At 43.3% G+C, this 22,054-nt stretch overlaps 1 protein-coding gene across 2 annotated transcripts in view; it reads right to left on the bottom strand.

Annotated features, from left to right (window-relative positions):
* Positions 1-20,608, bottom strand: part of SYAP1 (synapse associated protein 1) — a 31,728-nt gene extending 11,120 nt beyond the window's left edge. The window contains exons 1-5 of one of the 2 annotated variants that reach the window (XM_034649183.1): positions 20,270-20,608; positions 13,908-14,026; positions 13,058-13,124; positions 8,680-8,753; positions 4,845-4,984 (exon numbers count right to left, since the gene is read on the bottom strand). In XM_034649183.1, the coding sequence (XP_034505074.1) occupies positions 4,845-4,984; positions 8,680-8,753; positions 13,058-13,124; positions 13,908-14,026; positions 20,270-20,465 (596 nt within the window). In that variant the 5' untranslated portion in view covers positions 20,466-20,608. The remainder of the gene's footprint in view (positions 1-4,844; positions 4,985-8,679; positions 8,754-13,057; positions 13,125-13,907; positions 14,027-20,269) is intronic. The other variant, XM_002920141.4, reaches the window with a different exon arrangement.
* Between the last annotated feature and the right edge of the window lie 1,446 nt (positions 20,609-22,054).

Below are 22,054 nucleotides of genomic sequence, written 5' to 3'. Positions count from 1 at the left end.
CGAATAAGCCAAGTTATCTGCTAACCCAGATGGTCACCGGAATAATGACCTCTTATTGTTAAGTTCTTACTATGCCAAGTAAATAACAAGTAGCATTTCCCAAACTCATGTGGTCTCACGATTCTCTTTTTGTTATAACATCTCCTGGAAACAGTTCAGCAGGAGGGAGACCTGGCTTAACAGCAGTTAGTGAGGTGTTATTGTCAACCACAAGTTTACCTAGGCAAACAAGAGTACGGTGGTGGCCACTAGATAAGCTAACAAAATCTGAGGCAGCATTAAAAAGCAACACAAGGAGCACCTGGGTGGAACAGCTGGTTCAGTGGCTGACTTTTGCTTTCAGCTCAGGTCATGACCCTGGGGTACTGAGATTGAGCCCTGCATCAGGCTCCCTGCTCAGCGGGGAGTCTGCTTCAGGATTCCCCCCCACCCCCCATCAGTAAGTAAAATAAATAAATCTTTAAAAAGCAATACAATAAATACCTGTAATGTGCTCTTCTGCAATTAGACAACACTTTACATTCACTTCAGAGAACTCACTTTTGGAGGTTAAACACCTGGATGGTGAGGGGCTACAGAGATGAAGATACCCAGGGAACAACAACAAAAAAGAACTGGGGCTCTTTCCCTGGATAAGTTCAAGAATCTTACACTGTTAACATCACCGTTAGACAGAAGTGAGCTTAGCTTCACATGAGGTAGTGAGCTGCATGAATGTTTTCAAAGTCACTTAATTCCGAGCTCTATGAAATATCCAAAATGAAAGAGGTGTATCACCAATCTACAGTAGATTACGGGCAATGTTTGCTCTCTTAATAAAAACAAATATCTGGACTGTTTCCTTTCCCAGAGTCTCTCCCTCTCGATGTAAGAGGAAGTGGTCACAGAGGCACATTAGAGAAATACTCTGTTACACTCTGGACGGAGTCACAACGTGCATGACATATAAAGATTCTGAGAGGGATGCCTGGGTGGCGCAGTCAGTTTAAATGTCTGCCTTCGGCTCAGGTCATGATCGCAGGGTCCTGGGATAGAGCCCCGCATCACGCTCCCTGCTCAGCGGGGAGTCTGCTTCTCCCTCTCCCTCTGCCCCTCTCCCCTGCTCGTAAACGCTCTCTAATAAATAAAATCTTGAAAAAAAAAAAAAAAGATTCTGAGAAGCCCTATGATAAAGAAAACCATGGAACGTAGGAACTCCCAAATGTCTATCTTACCACTTATGCTTTCATGGACTATTTTAAGTCATTAGAATGCTGTAAACACCCTCTGGGAAACCAAGGGCATAGGTCAGTCCAAGGCTGCAAAGGACTTGTGATTTCTCTACTGTCGTCAGAGTGAAGGCCTCAGAGGGTGTTTGCGATGCAAGAGCCCTGGCTCATGCCAGCACTGGTGTTGCAGGGAAGTGTTAATGCACCATAAGGTATTCTGAAATACAGAGCAAGTGTTTGTTTTGATTTATTTTCTAAGTTGTTCCTGGCTAATGATGGCTTCTGTTTACAAAAAGTGTCTCAAATGATCAAAGTTGCACTTCTGCATGCCAGGAAGGAAAGTCCAGAAGTCCTATATTTGTGTGTGATGGCTCATTTGTTTGATTACGGAAGTTTCAACAACAACAAAAGTGGAGCGACTAGGACAAAGAAGCCCTATGTACCCATGACCTAGCCAACAATCACCAGTATTTTGCCAATCATGCTTTATCTATGCTCCTCTCTCCTGCACACACACATTTCTCTGGGTGTGGGATGGAATATTTTAAGGCAATGCCAGATATTACATCCTTTCATCCGCAAATATTTCAGTAAGAATTTCTAATAGATAAAGACTTGTAAAAATGATAACCCCAATTTCTGAAATCATCCCTAACAGAATTAACAATAGGAAACTGGAATTATATCACTCAATAGACAATTTACCTAGCCAGCAACAAACTAGAAATACTATTTGCCAAATACCAATTCTCCCAATCTTTTAAGAATTCTAAAATTACTCTAAGCAATAAGAGGGAGTCCAGAATTGTTAATAACCAAAGCAATGGAACCAAAGCTAGCTATATGCCTGCCACGAGTACCCCAGGCCACATGCCCCAGCACCCCCTGGCCTCTAGACAGTCCCAAGAGCACTGGCAGAGGGCCCACTGTGCGGCCCACAGTGATTTGAACAGTCTTCAAGCTGATGGAGCCTTTAGGTGCAAAGCCCACTTGAACACCAGAGCTTTGCTACTCTCCTCTCAGGAGGAGGCAGTTATTCAAAATAGGTACAACCTCAAATTCTGAGATGAAAGAGTGTCCAACATATATATACACACGAACTGTTCAAAAGCCAACTCTCAGGGTTTTGTAAGCATAATAGTAAAGAACAGATCAGATAATTTTTTTATATTCTTAACTAAAAATAGCTATTTATTTATTGTAAAGTAATCTCTGCATCCAATGTGGGGCTTGAACTCATGACTCCGAGATCAAGAATCACACCCCAAAAATAGCTACTTTAGAAACAATCTAAGAATTAGATTTGTAATGAGATTTTAGCCATATAACAGATATTTTTTTTTAAGAGGGGAGGGGAAGGCTACAAAAATTCACCACCAACATGTTGATAATTATGAAGAGTTTCACTAAAAAGTAAAAATAAGTAAAAGGTTCAATACAATTGTTGTTCCAAGTCTGGAAGAACACTTGTTCTTCTCTCACAGACAGGAGACCTTCGCTTCCATGTGAACCAAAGGGCTAGCAAAATTTGTTAAAATCCCTGTTTGGGGGGGCGCCTGGGTGGTTCAGTCAGTTAAAGATCTGCCTTCAGCTTGGGTCATGATCCCAGGGTCCTGGGATCGAGCCCCACGTCAGGCTCCCTGCTCAGCGGAGAGCCTGCTTCTCCCTCTCCCTCTGCCTGCTGCTCTGCCTACTTGTGCTCGCTCTCCCTCTGTCAAATAAATAAATACAGTCTTTAAAAAACAAAACAGGGGGCGCCTGGGTGGCACAGCAGTTAAGCGTCTGCCTTCGGCTCAGGGTGTGATCCCGGTGTTCTGGGATCGAGCCCCGCATCAGGCTCCTCTGCTATGAGCCTGCTTCTTCCTCTCCCACTCCCCCTGCTTGTGTTCCCTCTCTCACTGGCTGTCTCTATGTCTGTCGAATAAATAAATAAAATCTTTAAAAACAAAACAAAACCGTTTGGCCAGCTAAACATAGCACAATGAACAGGTATTTATTTGTGCTCCCTTTGAAAACACTTCTAAAATAATAGAAAAGGCATTAAGTAGATAAAATCCACATGACAAAGAGAACTGGTGAGAAAACCACAGGGGAAGCTGGAAAGGTGAAGGGCGAATAGTAATCTACCCTGTAGACCAGCGAGTGCTGCAGGGAGCTGCACACAGGAGGGACAGCCAGCAATAGGCCTGTTCACCAGGCATCTGCTCAGAAAGACCTGGGACAGGAGGCACCAGGCATCTCTGAAGGCTGGTGCAGGTTGGGCTCAAGACAGGAGGAATGGTGGCAAGGCCCCACAGGAGCAGCCAGCTGGCTGTGACTCCCGTGCTGCCCCTTCCAGCCAGGGACTGTGTTCCCACGCAGTGGAGAGTGACAGTTAACAATGAGCCAAGCCACTCCACCCTCGGACAGCTGGCACGCCTGAGAGGGGTCAGGCAGGAGGTGGAGTCCTCCTCTCGGGGAAGCCACCCAGCCCTCGGCTACTGAGCCTTCCTGTTCAAATGGCCTATCGGAACACAGCTCTAAGTGCTCCTTCAGCACGGTGCCTTCAGATAGGAAGGACCTCCAACATGAATGACGGAGCCCAAGACAAACACAAAAGTTCAGAGAAAAGCATGGAGACAAAAGAGTATTTCAAGAAAACTATACTCCATGTTCTCAAAGAACAGGAAGATACTGCACCCATCTACAAAGAATGGAGTGCTGGGGCACCTGGGTGACTCAGTCGGTTGAGCAGCTCAGTCTTGATTTTGGCTCAGGTCGTGATCTCAAGGTTGTGGGATTGAGCCCCATGTCGGGCTCCCCTCTCAGCATGGAGTCTGCTTGGGATTTTCTCTCTCCCACCTCACTCAGCCCCGCTCCCCGCTCATGCTCTCTAAATAAATAAATAAATAGATAAAATCTTTTTAAAAATCAAAAAAATTTAAAAGAATAGAGTGCTATAAAAAAGGAACACTCATAGAGTAATAAAGACTGTGGACTAAAAATACAGCAGATTCAAAACAAGGAATTGGAATTTAAAAAGATGAATAAGAGCCCATGGTGACAGAAGGGAAGGGAAAGGGACCCTGGGGGGGCGGCTGCTGATACCTGTCAGGGTTGTATCCCTCAAGGTATGCTTGCAATGGAGCTCAAAGGACAAACAGGGATTTTTGGAGGAGAAGAGGGCCTTTGGGCAGGGGAAAAACCTTGGGTGGGAAAGAGAACAAGAACACTGTTGCCAGAGAGCAGAGCCTGAGTGGAAAAAGGCAGTGGGCCAGATCCTGATGAGCCTTGGAGACCTTAATTTTATTTGGAAGACATGGGTACTTTGGTTGTTTCCGTAGGAAACTGTGCTCAGCTTCTAACTGGGGACTGGGGATAAAAGAGCACATCTTATCTTCACCCTAAATTCCCTAAATTTCCTATTAAGTTCACTCTCTGTTTTGATTCTATGGCTGTGCGTGTGTGTGTGTGTGTGTGTGTGTGTGTGTGAGAGAGAGAGAGAGACAGACAGACAGACAGGCAGAGAGAGAGCGCAAGCAAGCAAGCTGAAGGGCCGCAGAGCCTGTTCTCATGAAGAGAGAGCAGGAAACCATTCCACAACTTTTCCCTGATACTGTGCACAGCACTGCTCCGGCTCAGGAACACAGTGCTTACAGTTTAGGAACAAGGGCGAATCTCATCCTGCTCAGCAGCTCGTCCTCTTGAAGCATGACCAGGGCAACGGGATACATCTGGTCAAAGTCAAAATTAAACTGCACTCCAGCTGGAGGGTCACGAAGGAAATTCCTCTTGTCCTTTGATGAAAAGGGGAAAAACATGGGGGAAACCATAGGATGCAATTAATATGTAACAATGTGTCACTGATTTGACAGATACTGAATTCTCCTAAAGATTTCAGTCACAAAGTCCATTGAGGTATCATTAACCTGTCTGCTTAAGAGAGTAGAGAATGACTGATCCTGTCATATATTTAACAATCTCAACTGGAGAGAGCCCTGTGGGAGGCCAGGAAATTCAGTTGTGCAATTAGCTGAAATTAAGAGTCTGAAATCGTACGAACACGTTTGTTTCAGGGAGCACCTTTAGGTATGTGAAAACTAGTGTAGAATAATCTTAGAAAACTGGCTACTTAAATCTTAGATACTGGCTACTAACAGCACTGGTCAGTTTCATCTCATTTTGCCCATGTTAGATTTTAACAATATTTATGGTTTTTGAGAATTCCTATGCTAATAAAGCAAGAACAAATCTGAACCTAAATGGATTTTAGTTATGCTACCTTCCAGCCTAAAAACTGCAAAGCCTAAAATTGCCCCCTCATGTTTCACCTGGATCTCTAGAGCAGCCCGCTGAAGGGGCAGCTGTCTCCAGTCCCATTTTTCTTACCCAGAGCAACCCACTTTCTCCCCTGCCCAAGAAAAACGTGTGTTTCACCTACCACTAACATCCTTCAATGACCACTTTGTTGCCTTTAAGATGAAACCCAAACTTATCAGAAAGGTATAAAAAGGTCTTCATGATCTGGCTTCCTATCCACACCTCCACCTGCATCCTGCAGTCCAGTCATACCCAAATGCTTACAACTCTCCCTATCTGAACCTCAAACCCTACCCTGCATCCCCCAAACATCCACACACCCTCCTCCCAAGACTCAGTAACAGCTCCAATGTCATCAGTTCTGCGAAGCTTCCTTGAGATCATCCCCTCCCCTCTCCAAACCATTGAGATGCCCGTCTCCTTGGTGCTTCATTACCATCCTGCATTACAGTGCTCATTACAGGGAGTGATGCTGCGTGTACTCATCTAGCAGCTGTCCAGTAAGCCTTCAGGCTTTTGGAGGGCATGTCTCATCTACCTCCAGTCCTAGGACAACGTTGGCCTAGAGGAGGTTCTAAAAACAATTTGCTGAACTGAGTTCTCATAACTACCTAATGACAGCATTATGCCCCAACATAAGGAGCTTAAAGGGTTACTCTGCTCTAGGCTCTGAATTGTCCCAACTAGTGCTTGGCAAGTCAGAGAATGCAAGGCAACTCTGGCAGAGATTGCTAATTATCTCCCAGTATCCCTTCCTTCCTTCCTTTTAGGATCACAACTCTTGAGCTCCAGCTGGGCATGTGGCCACCCAGCCAGAGACCGGATTTCCCAGGCTCCCTGGCATCTGGAAGTGACCATGCATCTAGGTTGCCAAAGGGATGTAGGCCTGAGTGATAGGTACAATTTCTAAGTCTCATCTTTCAAACAGCCTGGCATGCCAACCCATCTCTTTCCCAATTCCCACGAGCTGGAATGCAGCCAAGGTCACGGGAGCTGCCTTCACCATAGGCAGACAACACCCTAGAGGCTGGCACAGGAAAGGATTAAGACAGGAAATACTTGGGTCTGTCGATGATTTCGTGGGCAAAGCACACCTGCGTGGACCATCTACCTCTGGACTCCTACTTGAGGGAGAAGGAGGGAGGGAGATAAACAGCTTATTTAACCTTCTATATTTCTGGATTTCTCTATTATAGCAATTTCATCTATCCCTTGACAAATTCAGTAGCCACTATAAAGGATGTACTGAAGATCATTCAAAGCCTCTGTGCCATGCTAAAATCTGGGGTGTTCTCTTGTAGGCGTGTCTGTGTGCTCACCCATTCAGCAGATGCCCATTCAGCACCTGCTGTGCTCCAGGTACAGTGTCACCTGCTCAGCAGGGCACAGCACAGATGGAGTCCCTGCCTTCACAGTGTTTCTATTCCAGTTGTGGGGTGGAGGCGTGGGAAGAGACAGACAAAGGTTTAGATTACTAAGGCTATGAGATGGGGTAACTGGTGGAGGGCTGAAAGGATGGTGAGGAAGGAGGTGACATTTCAGATGAGATCTTATGGAATGGTGTAGGGTGGGGTTCCAGGAAGAGGGGACAGCAATCACAAGGCACTAAAGCAGGACAAAGCTCGGTTTGCTTGTACACCAGAAAGAAACAGTGGCTGGAGTGCTGGGAGGCAGGACAGTGGGGCACAAGGGAAGAGAGGTGTGTGAAGCCAAGGGCCTCAGAAGCCAGTGGAGGGAGTTTAGATCTTAGCCAATATGAGATGAGATGTCATTAGAAGGTTCTATGTAGGAGAGTGACACAAAGGGATTTATACCATAAATGGACCCCTGTGGCTGCTGATGTGAGCTTGTAGGGAAAGGGACAAGGATGGGACAGCAGCTGGGATCCTGGAGGCAGGAGATGATGGCATCAGGACCGTGGTGGTGGCAGTGGCAGTGGAGAAGTGGAGTAGAGGTATATTTTGAACATAGCATTGTCAGGATATGGGTGGGTCTGGCGGGGGAGGTGCGACTGAAGGAAGACTCTCGGGCTGGTGACTAGAAAAAACTGGTAGATAACTGGAATCTTATTTTGAGATGGAGAAGACAGACAGCAACAGGTCTGGGGGACAGAGGAGCTGTGGGGACTTGACTGGTAAGTATCTGATGTTTGCCCTCAAATGATAACCTCACTGCCCCAATTTGCTTCTGGAGAAAAGCATTATGAGAGGTCAACATCAAATTTGGCCATAATACAGTAAACAAAATACATGGGGTTCACACTAAACTCATAATGGATGCTCAGGCCTTTGAAGGATTTACTAATGGAAAGGAAAAAAACCTTAAAATGTCCGGGGGGAGGGCAATGGAAGGGAAGTAAAGCCCAGTTCTCTGTTTCCTAAAGTTCCATTTATGACTCTGGCTAAAAAAAAAGAGTGGATTAAAAACAAAGCTTGAAAACCACTGATACAGTAAAAGCTCTATTTGCTGAGTCCTATGCCAGGCAGGCTGCCGGGTGCTGAGGACAGAGATCAAAGCCAGCTTCTGCCCGCTAAGAATGCACAGCCCAGTGGAGACACATGTCAAGTAGTGAGGGTCACATTTGGGAATCATATTCTCACACCTGTACATGGTGATAAAAGCCCCTATCTACCTCACAGACGTGCAGTGAACCTCAAAGGAGATAATGCGTAATAAAATTCTTTCTGAAGCTGTCAGGTGCTATACAATTGTTAACTGGTATCATTGTGTTCCCTCTGAAGTCTCAAGAGAAATTTTTGTGGGCCAGCACAGAAAATTTTATTTTTTATTCAATTTCAGTTTCAAATATATTTAATAGTTAAACAGAAAATTTAGAATACAATCTTCTCATTCAGACAAACTAGAACGCTATCTAGAAACTTTATATGATAGCCTATCTCAAAGATTATCTTAGTAACATAAAAGAATCCTTTTATGGCTGAAAGAATTATTTTGTTTAATAGATTATACTTTACCATTAAGAAAAAAGAACTTAAGGAGAAGCAGGTTAAAACTGGAAGGGGGGTTACTTAGGGGGAAAAAATAGTGAAAGTTGATATGTACAGTCCTAACATCTCAGAACATTTTAAAAATTGTATAGAAGAAAAACATTCTAAGGATAAAATCATGATAGGAAGAAAGTATTTCTATACAAGGAATCACAGATACTTACAGCTGATAAGGCCAAGATTTGTTGTTGAATTATTTCTTCATCATTACTATCAACCCATGGGGGCACTGCTGCTTCTAAAGGTTTTTAATAACAAAGAAAAGAGAAAAACAGCTTACAAGGGTTACACTGCAATTCGTGGTTTGAAAGAATGAGAATGTTTCCACATATTCATTTTAGCAATTTACTAACAAGTTGCAAACATGAACATTCATCATAATTCCCAGACGTGATGTATGACTAAAGCATGTATGCATTTGGTAAAAAAATTACTTAAATTATATGGTGGAGAAATTGGACAACACCTTGACCAGGTGACCCAAATCATCACCACCAATGAGAAAGAGATGGTTATGGTAGGCCTCCAGATGTGATATCCCGAGGAGGACACAACATCATCTATGTAGTATTCTGGCCAAGAATGCATAATCTCAATCTAATCATGAGGAAGTATCAGCCAAAGCCCAACTGAGGAATAGTTTATTTAAAAAAAGGAGGGGGGAGAGGCGCCTGGGTGGCTCAGTTGGTTAAGTGGCTGCCTTCAGCTCAAGTCATGATCCTAGGGTCCTGGGATCGAGCCCCATGGTGGTTCCCTGCTCAGTGGGGAGTCTGCTTCTCCCTCTCTCTCTGCCCCTCCCCCCACTTGTGCTCTAATAAATAAATAAAATCTTTAAAAACAAAAGGTGAGGGAAGTATCCTTCTAAAACATTAGTGTCCTAAAATAAAAGACAAAGACTGTGGAAATGTTGCAGATTAAAGGAGGCTAAGACACATGACAAAAGCTACAATACTGTACCCTAGACTGCATGCTGTACTGAGGGGGAAAAACGTACAAAGGACTTTACTGGTTCAACTGACAAAATCAGAATATGCACACTGTATCAATGTTATATTTCCTAAAGCTGACAACTGGATTGTGTAAGAGAATATCCCTAATTCTTAGGAAACACGCATTGAGTGGAACAGAAAAGACAAGACACATACAGTGAGAAAGAGAGTAAAGGATAAGTCTGATGGAATAAAACCAACCATCTAGGTAGAGGGTGTCGGAGTGTTCTCAGTACTCCTTTTACACTGGCAACTGTTTGGTAAATTAAAATTATTTCTAAATAAAAAGTTCTTTTTAAAAAGTCACTATACTTGATTCATGACAAAAGGTAATAGGCAATTAGGAACTGAGAAAAGGGTTGTCAGGACTGAAAGAGAATGAAAAAAGAAATGGGCGGGGTGCCTGGGTGGCACAGCGGTTAAGCGTCTGCCTTCGGCTCAGGGCGTGATCCTGGCATTATGGGATCGAACCCCACATCAGGCTCTTCCACTATGAGCCTGCTTCTTCCTCTCCCACTCCCCCTGCTTGTGTTCCCTCTCTCGCTGGCTGTCTCTATCTCTGTCGAATAAATAAATAAAATCTTAAAAAAAAAAAAAAAAAGAAATGGGCAAATCAGCGGCAATAAACAGGGCTGGGATCTACAAAAGACACATTGTTTTGGGGGCTCACAAGAAAAAGAGAGGAGTACAACTCAGCAGGCTTATAATGCCAGAAAACAAATGGCAACCACTGAGAGGTGAGTCCCAGGGGTTTTCTGCGAAGACCTGGGAGCTGATCTCGGTCTAGGAGGAGGAGTTCAGTGGTGGATGTGTGTAGGGGGCATCCAGAGGGAGCAGCAAGTGTGAAAGAGTGGAGACAAAGCCAGTGAGTATGTTGCTCATCTGAGTAGCTCTACCATCCGAAACAGGGTGGGGCAAGAGGGCAGAGCCAAGGCTGTGAAGGTGGGAAATCAGCACAGAAGATAGACATGCAGGGAGCCCTAATATTTTTGCCAAAGCAACCTTCCCTTCTATCATGCTGCAGAAGTCCAATGGAAGAGACATCCTATTGTGTACCTGCGATAGAAAAGTTACGTGCATGTGTGGATGGACATGTGGACAGACAGACAGACACCTGGCTCATTCTTTGGCTCATCCTAAGCAAGCAAATGATGGCAATTATAATCCAAATTCCATTAACTACAAGATAAAATAAACATATTTTCACACTTAAAAAAAATTGGGGTAAAACCCTTTCAAAAATTTTTTTCCCCTCACACTATTTACTTTAATATTCTGGCCTCCATTTTTAATCTATTCACCTTGGACAGCCTCTCCTGGTGGTTCTTACCCTCAGATGAGGTCCTCTCAAGGCCCAATCTACTGGTATGGATGAGACACCCCCCACTTCCTTGTTCTTCTGAAACTGCTCTTTTTAAGGTGACCAATAACCTCCTGATTGTCTCACCCATGGACACTTCCTAGTTCTTTTCTCTCTAAGCCCAGTTTCCTTCTCTGCAAAATGGAGACAAAAGTACTTCAGAGAGTTACTGTGACTGTTAAATTAACAAATGCATGTGGGATACTCACACAGTGCCTCTCGTCATGGTCCTTGTAAATGGACCTCTCAGCTGACCTCACTCTCCTTGAAATTCTCCCCTCTCTGGGCTTCCATTGTTTCTCTCTCCTAGCTGTTTTTTGTGTTTTTTTTTTTTTAAATGGCAGATTTGTTTCATCACTTACCAGCTGAGCAACCTTCATCGAATTACGTAACCTTGCTGATCCTTCCTTTTACTGAAGAAGATATTGTATATAAAGTACCCACCACTTAGCAGGTACTCAGGAACTGTCAATTCTCCCTGTTCCTCCCTTCCCCTCGACACTAGATCTCTGCTCAGCTCTCTTCATCCTTGACATACTTTTCGCTGAGGTCACCCACTCTCATGGTTTTTACATGACTTGACTAATAATCTGTACTGGTAGATGGAATTCTCCATGCTTCAAACAGGAATCAACTGCCGCTGCTGGACCTCATTCAGTTAGTTTAGAGCAGTGCTGACCAACAGAACTTTTTGCAATGATGGAAATGTTCTAGGTTTGCATTGCCCAAAGCCACTAGCTCCATGTGGCTGTTGGGCCCTTGAAATGTGACTAGTGCAACCGAGCAAGGGCGTTTTCCTGATATGCTACCTGCATTCCCTTCCCTGCCTCTGTACATGTTCCTCTCACCTGGACTCTAAAAGGGCGCCTCAAAACTGAAAGTGCCTCTAATCGTTTCACCCTAGTCCCTCAAAGTTCCTATCTCAGAGGCTCCAACCAGCTCCTACCCCAAGTCTCTAAGTCGGGACCACTTTCACTGCTTCCCATGAATCCCGAAGGTATGCTAATTTGTATAGATTATTTGTCCCAAAGATCTGCTTTACACTTTGAGTTTACCTAGGCATGACAATGCCTGACTCACCACACAATTAGCTCTTTTTGAAATTGTGGCACTGCTCAAACTGATCAAATTATTTTACCCTTTTGCTAAATTCAAAGACATGAGGCCAGCTTTGTGTCTGAGTACATCCAGAGCCGATAACTATCAAACATTTAAATGAGGACTTATCAGTAAAGAAATGTATTGAGGGGCGCCTGGGTGGCTCAGTCGGTTAAGCGTCTGACTTCAGCTCAGGTCATGATCTCAGTCCTGGGATGGAGCCCTGCGGCAGGTTCCCCACTCAGAGGGGAGTCTGCTTGTACCTATCCCTCTCCCCCTGCTCTGTGTCTCTCAAATAAATACATAAAATCAAGAAAAGAAAAGAAAAGAAAAGAAAAGAAAAGAAAAGAAAAGAAAAGAAAAGAAAAGAAAAGAGAAGAGAAGAGAAAAGAAAAGAAAAGAAAAGAAAAGAAAAGAAAAGAAAAGAAAAGAAAAGAATTGAGTAACTTCCCACAACACCTCATGACTTTTCACAGCCCCCTGGCATTCTGCAGGAAAGCTCTTTCATTTTTTCCTCCCAAAGAGAATGGGAAGGGAGCCAACTTTTGCTAAGTGCCTATTATGTGTACATCACACACTGTGCTGGACATGTTCTAAAGTGAGAAATGAGGGGCGCCTGGGTGGCACAGCGGTTAGGCGTCTGCCTTCGGCTCAGGGCGTGATCCCGGCGTTCTGGGATCGAGCCCCACATCAGGCTCCTCTGCTATGAGCCTGCTTCTTCCTCTCCCACTCCCCCTGCTTGTGTTCCCTCTCTCGCTGGCTGTCTCTATCTCTGTCAAATAAATAAATAAAAAAAAAAAATCTTTAAAGTGAGAAATGAAAGCTCACTCTCTTTCAGAGCCAGCTCCCCAGAGGGGCTGTCACCTGCTGGTCTCACCCTCTATCCCAGCCACAGGGAACAATATCCTTCCTTCCTTTAAAGCCCAAAGGTTTATGAGTTTGTCTCCCCCACTAGCCTTTGTGCTACCTGAAGGATGGGGCTGTTACTTACACATTTTTGTATCGTCAGAGCCTTAGTGTGGTGTCTGGCACATTAACAGGTGCTCAATAAAATCTGGCAGGTAAGTAAGTAGTATACAAAAACCTCTATCATACCTGACTTTTTGGTATGCTGTTCCTCAACAAATTTTTTCTGTTCCTTCTGAAAATCTCCTATAATTGTCTGTTAAAAAAATATATAAAGAATCAAGTTACTTTGAGAACTTCATTACTAGATAAGAATTACATTTAAGATTTATGAAGTCATGAGATATTTTATTAATTTTCTTCAAATAAAGCAGTTAAAAAGTGATACTTCCCCCTTTCCCCAACAAATAGAAATTCAACATATCTGAATTTTAAGTATACAACTCTTTTTATGATGGATTATCTTTTCAAATGCAAAGATAAAATGAGTTAAAAAATGAATTTTTGCTTTATTCCAAAAAAAAACAATAAAAGCCAAGTCAAATCTCATTCTAACAAAGAGTACACATAACAAAGCATCTAAATAACAAGCTATGTAAAGTTTAATTGATGACCTCCTTAGTTCAAATAATTACCAACATAAATGAAATTCCCTGGGCATGCAAGCCACCACTGCAGGAAATGAACAAACTTACTTCTTCGAGTCTTAAAAGTGTAATTCCTAATGGGCTAGGACTTTAAACACTTAAATGAATGATACAAAGGCTAAATATTTGGAAACAGTTATAGTTTAAAATGAAATTCACAATATAAAAAGTTTAGTATTACCCAAAAGTATCAGCGTATTTTAGAATATATTAAAAGTAAAACCAAGATTATTTAAATCATAGCTACTTCTTATACAAAAAGAGAAAAAAACCTCAAGAATTTTAAAACAATATTTTTATCAGAATATGATATCCTACTTGGATTAATAAAGTTCATAAAAAGGGATAATTATATTAGCTGCTAATCAATTTCAAAAGATGTTTAAATGTACCTTATCAATGATGTCATCTATCTTTCCTTCTTCTACTGATTTCTTTATTGTTTGTGCTGTTTCAGCAACTGATTCAGTTATCTTTTTTGTAGCGGCAGTTGCAAAGCTAAACAGATAGTCTGTAAAGAATAAAAGACAGTCTATGCTCCATTCAAGTACAATGATTATTATATTTGTGATTGTTCTCTTAAAGAGCTCTCATGGGAATCTTAAACTATAGGGCATGATTCTTGTTAACCAGGACTTGAAACACTGACAGTACTCCACTTTCTGGGTGGACCAGCCATCCATACCAGGCCTTTAATTCACCTCCTTCAAAGAGCGTTAGCATACTCCCACCCTTGCTCTCCCAACAGCTGTTTCAGACTTGTCTCGCCCTTCTCCAGTCTCTCATTTTAATTTATCTCAGTAGATTATCTCCCTTCTAACTTCACAAATAAGATCAAGGCTCCCTTTCACTTTCCTTCCTTTCTAGACTCAAATATCCTATTTTATTTTCTCCTTCCCTCTTGTTCAAAGAAAACATGTCCTTCATGTCCTTCCTCCCCTAGATTAAGCCATCCCATAATAAATCTGGGGGAATTTTTAATAAAGAGAAATCTTGGCAAGCCCTAATATAAATCCTTCTTAACTAATAATAATGAGCAAATATGCAGAATAAGATTAAAACTGGAACATGTAGGGGTGCCTGGGAGGCTCAGTGGTTAAGCACCTGCCTTCAGCTAAAGTCATGATCCCACAGTCCTGGGAACGAGCCCCACATTAGGCCCCCCGCTCAGCAGGAAGCCTGCTTCTCCCTCTCCCTCTGCCTGCTGCTCCCCCTGCCTGTGCTCTTTCTGTGTCAAATAAATAAAATCTTTAAAAATAAATAAATAAAAATAAAACTGGAACATGCACACTCATCTTTACAAAACAAAGCAAAAGTACAAAATTAACTTTCCAGAAGACTTGAAAAGATACAAGCATCAAGGCTCTATTGCAACTTAAAGGTCTGTACGTAGACAAATATTGTTTCAAAGCCCACACTGCATACAATGTAGGGGGCAGGAAGCAACCTCAGGCTGGTTCTGAAGCAGGACTTGCTGGGACATGCTCTTGGGCAACTGGCCTTCCCATCTCGTCTAGTGGGAAATACTCTCTAAGCGCAATCTTGTCTCTGCTACTTGCGCCTGCTGAGGGGCAGGTAGGTTGACTCTCACAACCCTCAGGCAGGGGGAAAACCCAGATAAGAATGGCAAAGGGAGCTTGGCACACCGGATTAAATCCTCACTGGTATCTCTTCCAGAGAATCAGGCAACTTGTACTGCTATCTGGGAGCAGCAGTACTATCTGCCAATCTGAACAACCTTCTCTCCCACTTTCTGTAGCCTTTACCATAAACAGTCTACTTTTTCCCATTGTGTCTGGTGGTGTTTACCCGTCAGTGATGTCAACAACCCATTGTGACTATACCACAGGATACTACCTGCCTCTGGTTTCATTCTCGCCATTCTTCCCCCTCCTATTCTACATTCATATGACCCCAAGAAATTCTTGAGTATCTCCAAGGTCTCAGATACATTATTCCTTGGTTTGAAACACTTTTATCTGCCCTTCCTTTATCGGGCTAACTCTACATATACTGTGGGTCTCCGCTTAGATAGTACCTCTCAGGCAATGTTCCCTGGCTCCTTGACTAGAGTAGGACCTCCTGAGATGTGTTCCCTCAGCACAGTTCCCTGGACTGTGTTGCCAGTCCAACAACATTCATGACACTCTACTGATCACTTGGTGGCTCTGACTTCTCACTTAGACTGAAGGCCCATCCTAAGTCCCACTGGGGCAGGGACCAAGGTTGTCTGATTCACCACTGTATCCCCAGTGAGTGACCAATAAGTACTTGCTAAATGGACGAACGGGGAGCAACATAGTAAGTGCTGAGTTTTAGGGAGGTCCCTCATTTCCCTTTGGTTATGACTAGTCTTTTTACAAAGTGGTACGATAAATTGGGTAGGTAGCCAGATTATTTTGTAAAAATATCCTTTGCTGATACTCAAAGAAATCTAAAGTTCTAAAAGAGCAGTGTTCCTTTTAAGATTTTCTCAGGAAAATGTTTTCCTCATTTTTATTCTAAGGAGGATTTCTATTTAAAAACTGGTATTTTAGGGTGCCTGGCTTAGAAGAGAGTGTGACTGTGGGTCTCGGCGTCGTGAGTTCGAGCCCCACACTGGGTGTAGGAATTACTTAAATAAATAAACTTTAAAAAACCTGGTATTTTAGCATAATAATCTCAATTCTCAGATTTAATGACTCCAAGAGTGGAGTACACTCAACACAGAGAACACTGGAGGAAGTATAGTTCTTGCCCTCAAGGAATGTCCATTTCTAAACAAACAAGCCAATAAGAGGCTCGAAGACAAGAGGAGCAAGAATAATCATTAAACAGAGGCACTCAGAGAAGGGAGGGAGAAGGTCTCCCAAGAGTAATTAGAGAGTGGGCTGGATTCCGAAGTCAGAGGGAGTGGGATGTAGGAAAGCATGATAGGAGATTTTCAGGTAAGAAGCTCATAAAGATGAGAAGTGGTTTATTAATTTTGCAAATTAATATAATGGATGATACCAAGTTAAAGACAGTTTTCATTAACTGGTTAGAAAAAATTAAGACTAAGATAAGAGTTAACAGGAAGTAACAGGAGTACAATGTCCACTTCAGGAACATAGGCACAAAGAGAAGGTCTGAACTAAAGCAGCAATCAAAGAAGAAAAGGAAGACTAAGTAAAATGGCTCTGAGTATGACTATGCAACCTTATGGAAGGAGGGGGCAAACTGCTAACAACGAAAGTAGTAATTTTAATCTCACAATCATCCTGGGAGGAATACGTATAATCTGCCCAGTTTACAGATAGGTTAAGCCAAGGCTCACAGAGGATAAATGATTTGCCCATTAAGATAGTGGCAGACTCTGCTGACTGCCTAGCCAATGCCTATCCCTTTTCTCCTTGCCAAAACAACCCCAATTTTGGTGGGTGCTCATCAAACCTAGGGGTGGTCTTGGGGAATTCTGACATAATCAAGGTCTTCTCATTATGCCTCTGTTGGATTCCCTGTAATCTGCAGGTGAATTTTCCATAATTTGCAAATGATATCACAATAAAGACAATAGTGCAGGAAACTCAAACACAGGCTATCTGCTTCTAACTGGCAAGCTTGTGCCCCAATTTCATACTGCCTCATGTCATATGAGCAAGTGACAAGGGCTTACAGAACTGAATGGAATGATAAGGATAAAGAAAAGTGGGAAGGTTCTCAAAGGTCAGAAAAAGCATACATTTGCCAGACTAAAAAGAAGAAAGAGTTTAAGGCTTGCTGCTAGAACAAGAAAATAAGGAGCAGATAGTGGTTTCTAAGGCAAAGCCTTAGAAAATCAATATTCTTAAGCCACTGCTGGCTAATTTTTCAAAAATACTATATTTCATACAATTTTAGAATCTTCATGTTGGAAGGGCCTTTAGAGGTTACCTAATTGAAACTCTTATTCAGGTAGCCCTACTTCCAGGGATGGGGAGCACATGACTTCAAAGGGTAGCCAATTATTACTGTTATCCCCTCTAATTAGAAAATCCTTTTCATTGTCCTTGTCATTTCTATCTCTCAGATTTAGATCTGTCCTCTTAAGTAACATGTAATGACTTTTCTACAAAAAAAACTTCCAGAATTTTGAGCAATGCCCCTAAGTTTCTTCTTCAAGCTAAAATCCCCACTTCTTTTTAGTATTGTTCATAAGCTGTGGGATCCAAGCTCTTGACCATTTGCACTGCCCTCCCCCGTCAGTTCTTTTACTTCTGTATTGAAGCAGACATATATTTTCCTACATACACACTAATTTTGGGGGCCTTCTTAGTTGTAAACTAAGCAAGTTAGGAACCTAGAACTTGAAATGCACTTTCCCTCCAGAAAATGAGGATGGCCTAACTAATACAGTTCCACTGCAAATACTAAGAGCACTTTTCAGAGGAGAAGAGGAGGTGGCCCTTCCTCCATTTCTGGGCATGGACTGGCCTTAGGGACGGTTTTGAAAAAGCCAAAGCTCATTTTGGCCATCCTCCCACTTATTTAAACTGTGCAAATGACTCATATATTTAACACTCTCAGAGGTATGGATTTTTTTTTTTTTTTAAGGAAGAGTACAGATAAAGCTTCAATTTGGTCGACTTTAACAAAAACCAAGCAACCAATTCGTGCTGAATAAGAAGTTACTTTGGGGCATGAGGCCTTCAGGGAGGTATGGAGGAGCTCTTCAGTGAATTCCCTTATAAACTGTCCTCCTTCTGAAGTAGGTAATCCTAGGAGGCCAGAGTTTATCAGGAGGGAGGACCAAGGACAGGAAGGTTTGGTTTTAGGTGAGGGAGTGGAATCCAGGCCTGGGTGTCCACCATTTGTAACTGGTGAGCTGCCTAAATTTACAAATAGATCATCATGAACCAGAAGTATTTAGGGTCCAACCTTGAAGGTAGGCACTCAACAAGTGTTTACAAAATAAACAGGGATCCCAGGAGAGTCCATGTAGATTTTAAAAGGCTAAAGAAATGAATCTACGTAGTGGGAGTCAGGCTCATAGACACTTAATTTCAGTTTTTAAGAGAGGAGTCTTTTCGGGGCGCCTGGGTGGCTCAGTTGGTTAAGCCTCTGCCTTGGGCACAGGTCATGATCTCCAGAAGGTCCTGGGATCAAGCCCCCCACACTGGGCTTCCTGCTCAGTGGAGAGTCTGCTTGTCTCTCTCCCTCTCCCTCTGCCCCTACCCCTGCTCATGCTGCGTCTCAAATAAATAAATAAAATCTTTATAAAAATAAGTAAATACAAATGTAAGGTTTCAAGCTGACGATAAAGCCCTTGCTGTTTTAAGAACTGACTTCTGGAGTACCTGGCTGGCTCAGTCACTAGAGCATGTGACTCTTGATCTCAGGGTTGTGAGTTCAAGCCCCATGTTAGGCATAGACATTACATAAAAAAAAAAAAGTGACTTTTGATAGTTTCCTGAAGATCAACAAAAATGGTTCTCTATGTTATATGAAATGGAGTAAACACCCATACCCTGCTTTTCCTAACATGGTCCCACTTCTATCTATCTCAACTACCCAACATAGCCTTTTTGCTCTGGCCTAATTCACCTCACAACTCTTGAGCACTGCAAGCTCATTTCTTCTCAATTCTCTACAAACAAAACAATGTTCCCTCTTCAGAGATTTTGTTGCACAGCACTTAGCTGTATTTTTTTTTTGTGTGTGTGCACTGTTTGGGGAATTTGAGCTGAGATTCTGTACTGCCATGTCTTGAGATTATGTCTGTTTTCCCTGCCCCCTCTCCAAACTTTTTCAATGTTAGAGCCTTTCTTACTCAAATACTTGTTTCTCCAATCTCAGGCTCCAGCCTCCCCTTTTGCTCTGGCCTTTTAGTAGATTCTTAAAAAATTCTTGCTAAATTTAGTATCTACCTTTGCTGCAGTTCTCTCACTTGTAGTGCCACCTGCTTTAGACCCCACCTTCTCAAAGACGTTTTCTTTTATTATTTAAGCCCGCCAAGGTCTCCAGAATCAGAATTACTAGAGCTATGTGTTTATTCTTCAAGCCTACTACTTTTACTCTCCTCTCCAACGAGACCGTGGCTCTCAAAGAGTACGGGCTTTCAAATTAGAGCTAGGTTCAAATTCCACATCTACCGCTTGCTGTCAGTATAACTTTGAGCCAGTAACTCTGGGCTTGTTCTCCCAACTCACGGGGAGGTTTAACAGAGTAAATGAGATGTCGTTCATCATACATGTAGTCCCGAAATCTGCATCAGACAAAAATGGACAGCTACTTTCCCGCCTTAAAAAAAAAAATTCCACTGCACCTAAAAAGGAGACCAGCCTGAGGGAGGCCTTCCATAACTCTTCCCGCAATTTACTTCAGACAACACACTGTGCCCTAAGGGCACAAAAGGGCACTTTTCCAGCCAACTTAAGCTCCCCAATGTCCCCCGTCATGGGGGTGGGGGTGTGGAGGTGAAAGCTGGAAAACTAAACAAAAAAGATTGCTTGTCAAACCTAAAGACGTCGAGCGACACCGTTTTACGGAGGCCCTGGATCCCAATGTTTACACACCTCGTAAAGAGTGACCTGTCACCAGGAACTTCAGGCACAGTATTTGACTGCTAGATGAAGCTTCGGCCTTGCCCAAATCCTCACCAACCTCTCCCGTCCCAAGACCACCGAGTGACAGACACACCTTCCTCCCCTTTCACCCCCCACCCCCCTCAAGCGGTCGGGCCCGAGCTCCGGGGCGTCAAGAGAAGGGAGCAGACACCCCCCACACTCTCTGGTCCCGAGGGCCGGAGGAGACTCACTGCCAAGGCCTTTTGCCTGATGAAGGAGGTCCTGGTCTCCCGCTTGCCGCGGCTCCCCCTCCGCCGCGGACTCGGACACCGCTTCGGAGCACTGCTGGGGAGAAGCGTCTCCCTCGACTTGCCCGTCTCCCTCAGATTGCCGGCCAGCCGCCGCCGGCTGCTCCAAGCCAAACCAACTACTCAAACTCCGGAACATCCCGCCCGCGGGGCCGCTACAGCGGTCCCGGTCACCGGAGGACCCAACTGGCACTGCCCGCTCCCGACTCCACAATGCGCGTCTCCCAGGGAGATGGCCGGAAGTGCGACCCTGGAGCAGCCTCTCTATCCGTCTCCCCGTCTCTATGGCCGCTCTGCCGCGGGCTGCGCGTGGGTCATTTCCGCCAAAGGCCCCGCCCCCGTTGGCTGTTTGTGTCAGTAGCTTTATGACGTGCGTGGAAAGCGGGCAAAGGGTTTTCCCAGCGTAGTCCAGCCCGGTCCTCTTTCCTCCTTCCCCAGCTTTTCTAGGTGACTGATACAGACATGTAAATGGCGTCTCTGTCACTCTAAACAGCTTGGCTGCTGACTTAGCCTCACCTTTTCAGGTCCAGCTGGGCTGTCGCCGCAGAAATGGACGTTTTTAGCCCCTTTCTGAGTCCAAATCACAACTGGCCCGGGGCCTCTAAGTCGAACAACTAATTTATAGGGAATACAGAGGATTAAAGAAAGTGTTAAAGGACACCACGGGATGTAGGCAGCAGAATCTAAGCTGTGAGAAACCACAGGACAAATGACCTTGTTTCTTCAAATAAATTGCAAGGAGAGGGGAAAGGGGGAAACTATAGATAAGGAATGATTTAAAATGCCATAATCCATGGCAACCTGTGGATTTTGTTTATAAGAATTGGAAATTTGATCCAATAGTTCATGAAATTAAGGAATTACTAAAAATTTAATTGTTTTAGAACACCAGTAAAATTTAACATCTCAACCATTTTTAAGTGTACAGTTCAGTAGTGTTAAGTACATTCACATTATACAACCAATCTCCAGAACTCTTTTCAAGTTGCAAAACTGAAACTATACCCATTAAACAACTCCACATTCTCTCTTCCCACCAGCCCCTGGCATTCACCATTTTACTTTCTCTATGACTGTGACTACTCCAGGAACCTCATATGAGTGCAATCATACTATATTTGTCTTTTTGTGTCTGTCTTATTTCACTTAGCAAATGTCCTTGATGTTCATTCATGTTATAGCATGTGTCAGAATTATCTTAAAATTCTGCCTTTAAAAGGCTATGTTAAAAAAGGCTGAATGATTCTCTCTTGCATGTAGATACCACTTTTTGTTAATCCATGTATGTGTTGATAGACGTAGGGATTGTTAATTTTTAAATTGTGGTGATGGTATTGTGTGTACTTAAAGGAGTTCTTATCTTTAAGAAAGTTGTACTGAGATATTTACCAAAGAAATGATAGGATGTCTGTCATTTGCTTCAAATTAATACAGGAAGTGGGGCAGAAAAGGGTAGGGATATAGATGAAAAAAGCTTGGCCATGGTTTGACAGTTGTCCAAGCTGGTGGTTATACTTTTATGTCTGCCACTCGGTACCTTTAACTTTTTCCATAATAACATGTAAATGAAAAACAAACAAACAACTGGTCAAGTGAACAACTACCCCTTCAGAGCAGCGAGTGCGTGAACAGATTTCACAAGCACAGTCTTAAGGAATCGGTTGGCGAAGGACAACCATTATTCCTCCTTCTCCCACCTAGTTTCAGTGTCCTGTGGGAGTATATGGG

Source organism: Ailuropoda melanoleuca, chromosome X (genome assembly GCF_002007445.2).
Source record: "Ailuropoda melanoleuca isolate Jingjing chromosome X, ASM200744v2, whole genome shotgun sequence".
In the NCBI taxonomy this organism is placed as follows: domain Eukaryota; kingdom Metazoa; phylum Chordata; class Mammalia; order Carnivora; family Ursidae; genus Ailuropoda; species Ailuropoda melanoleuca.
Note: the sequence above shows the minus strand (reverse complement) of the source record. Positions and strands in the feature narration are given on the sequence as shown.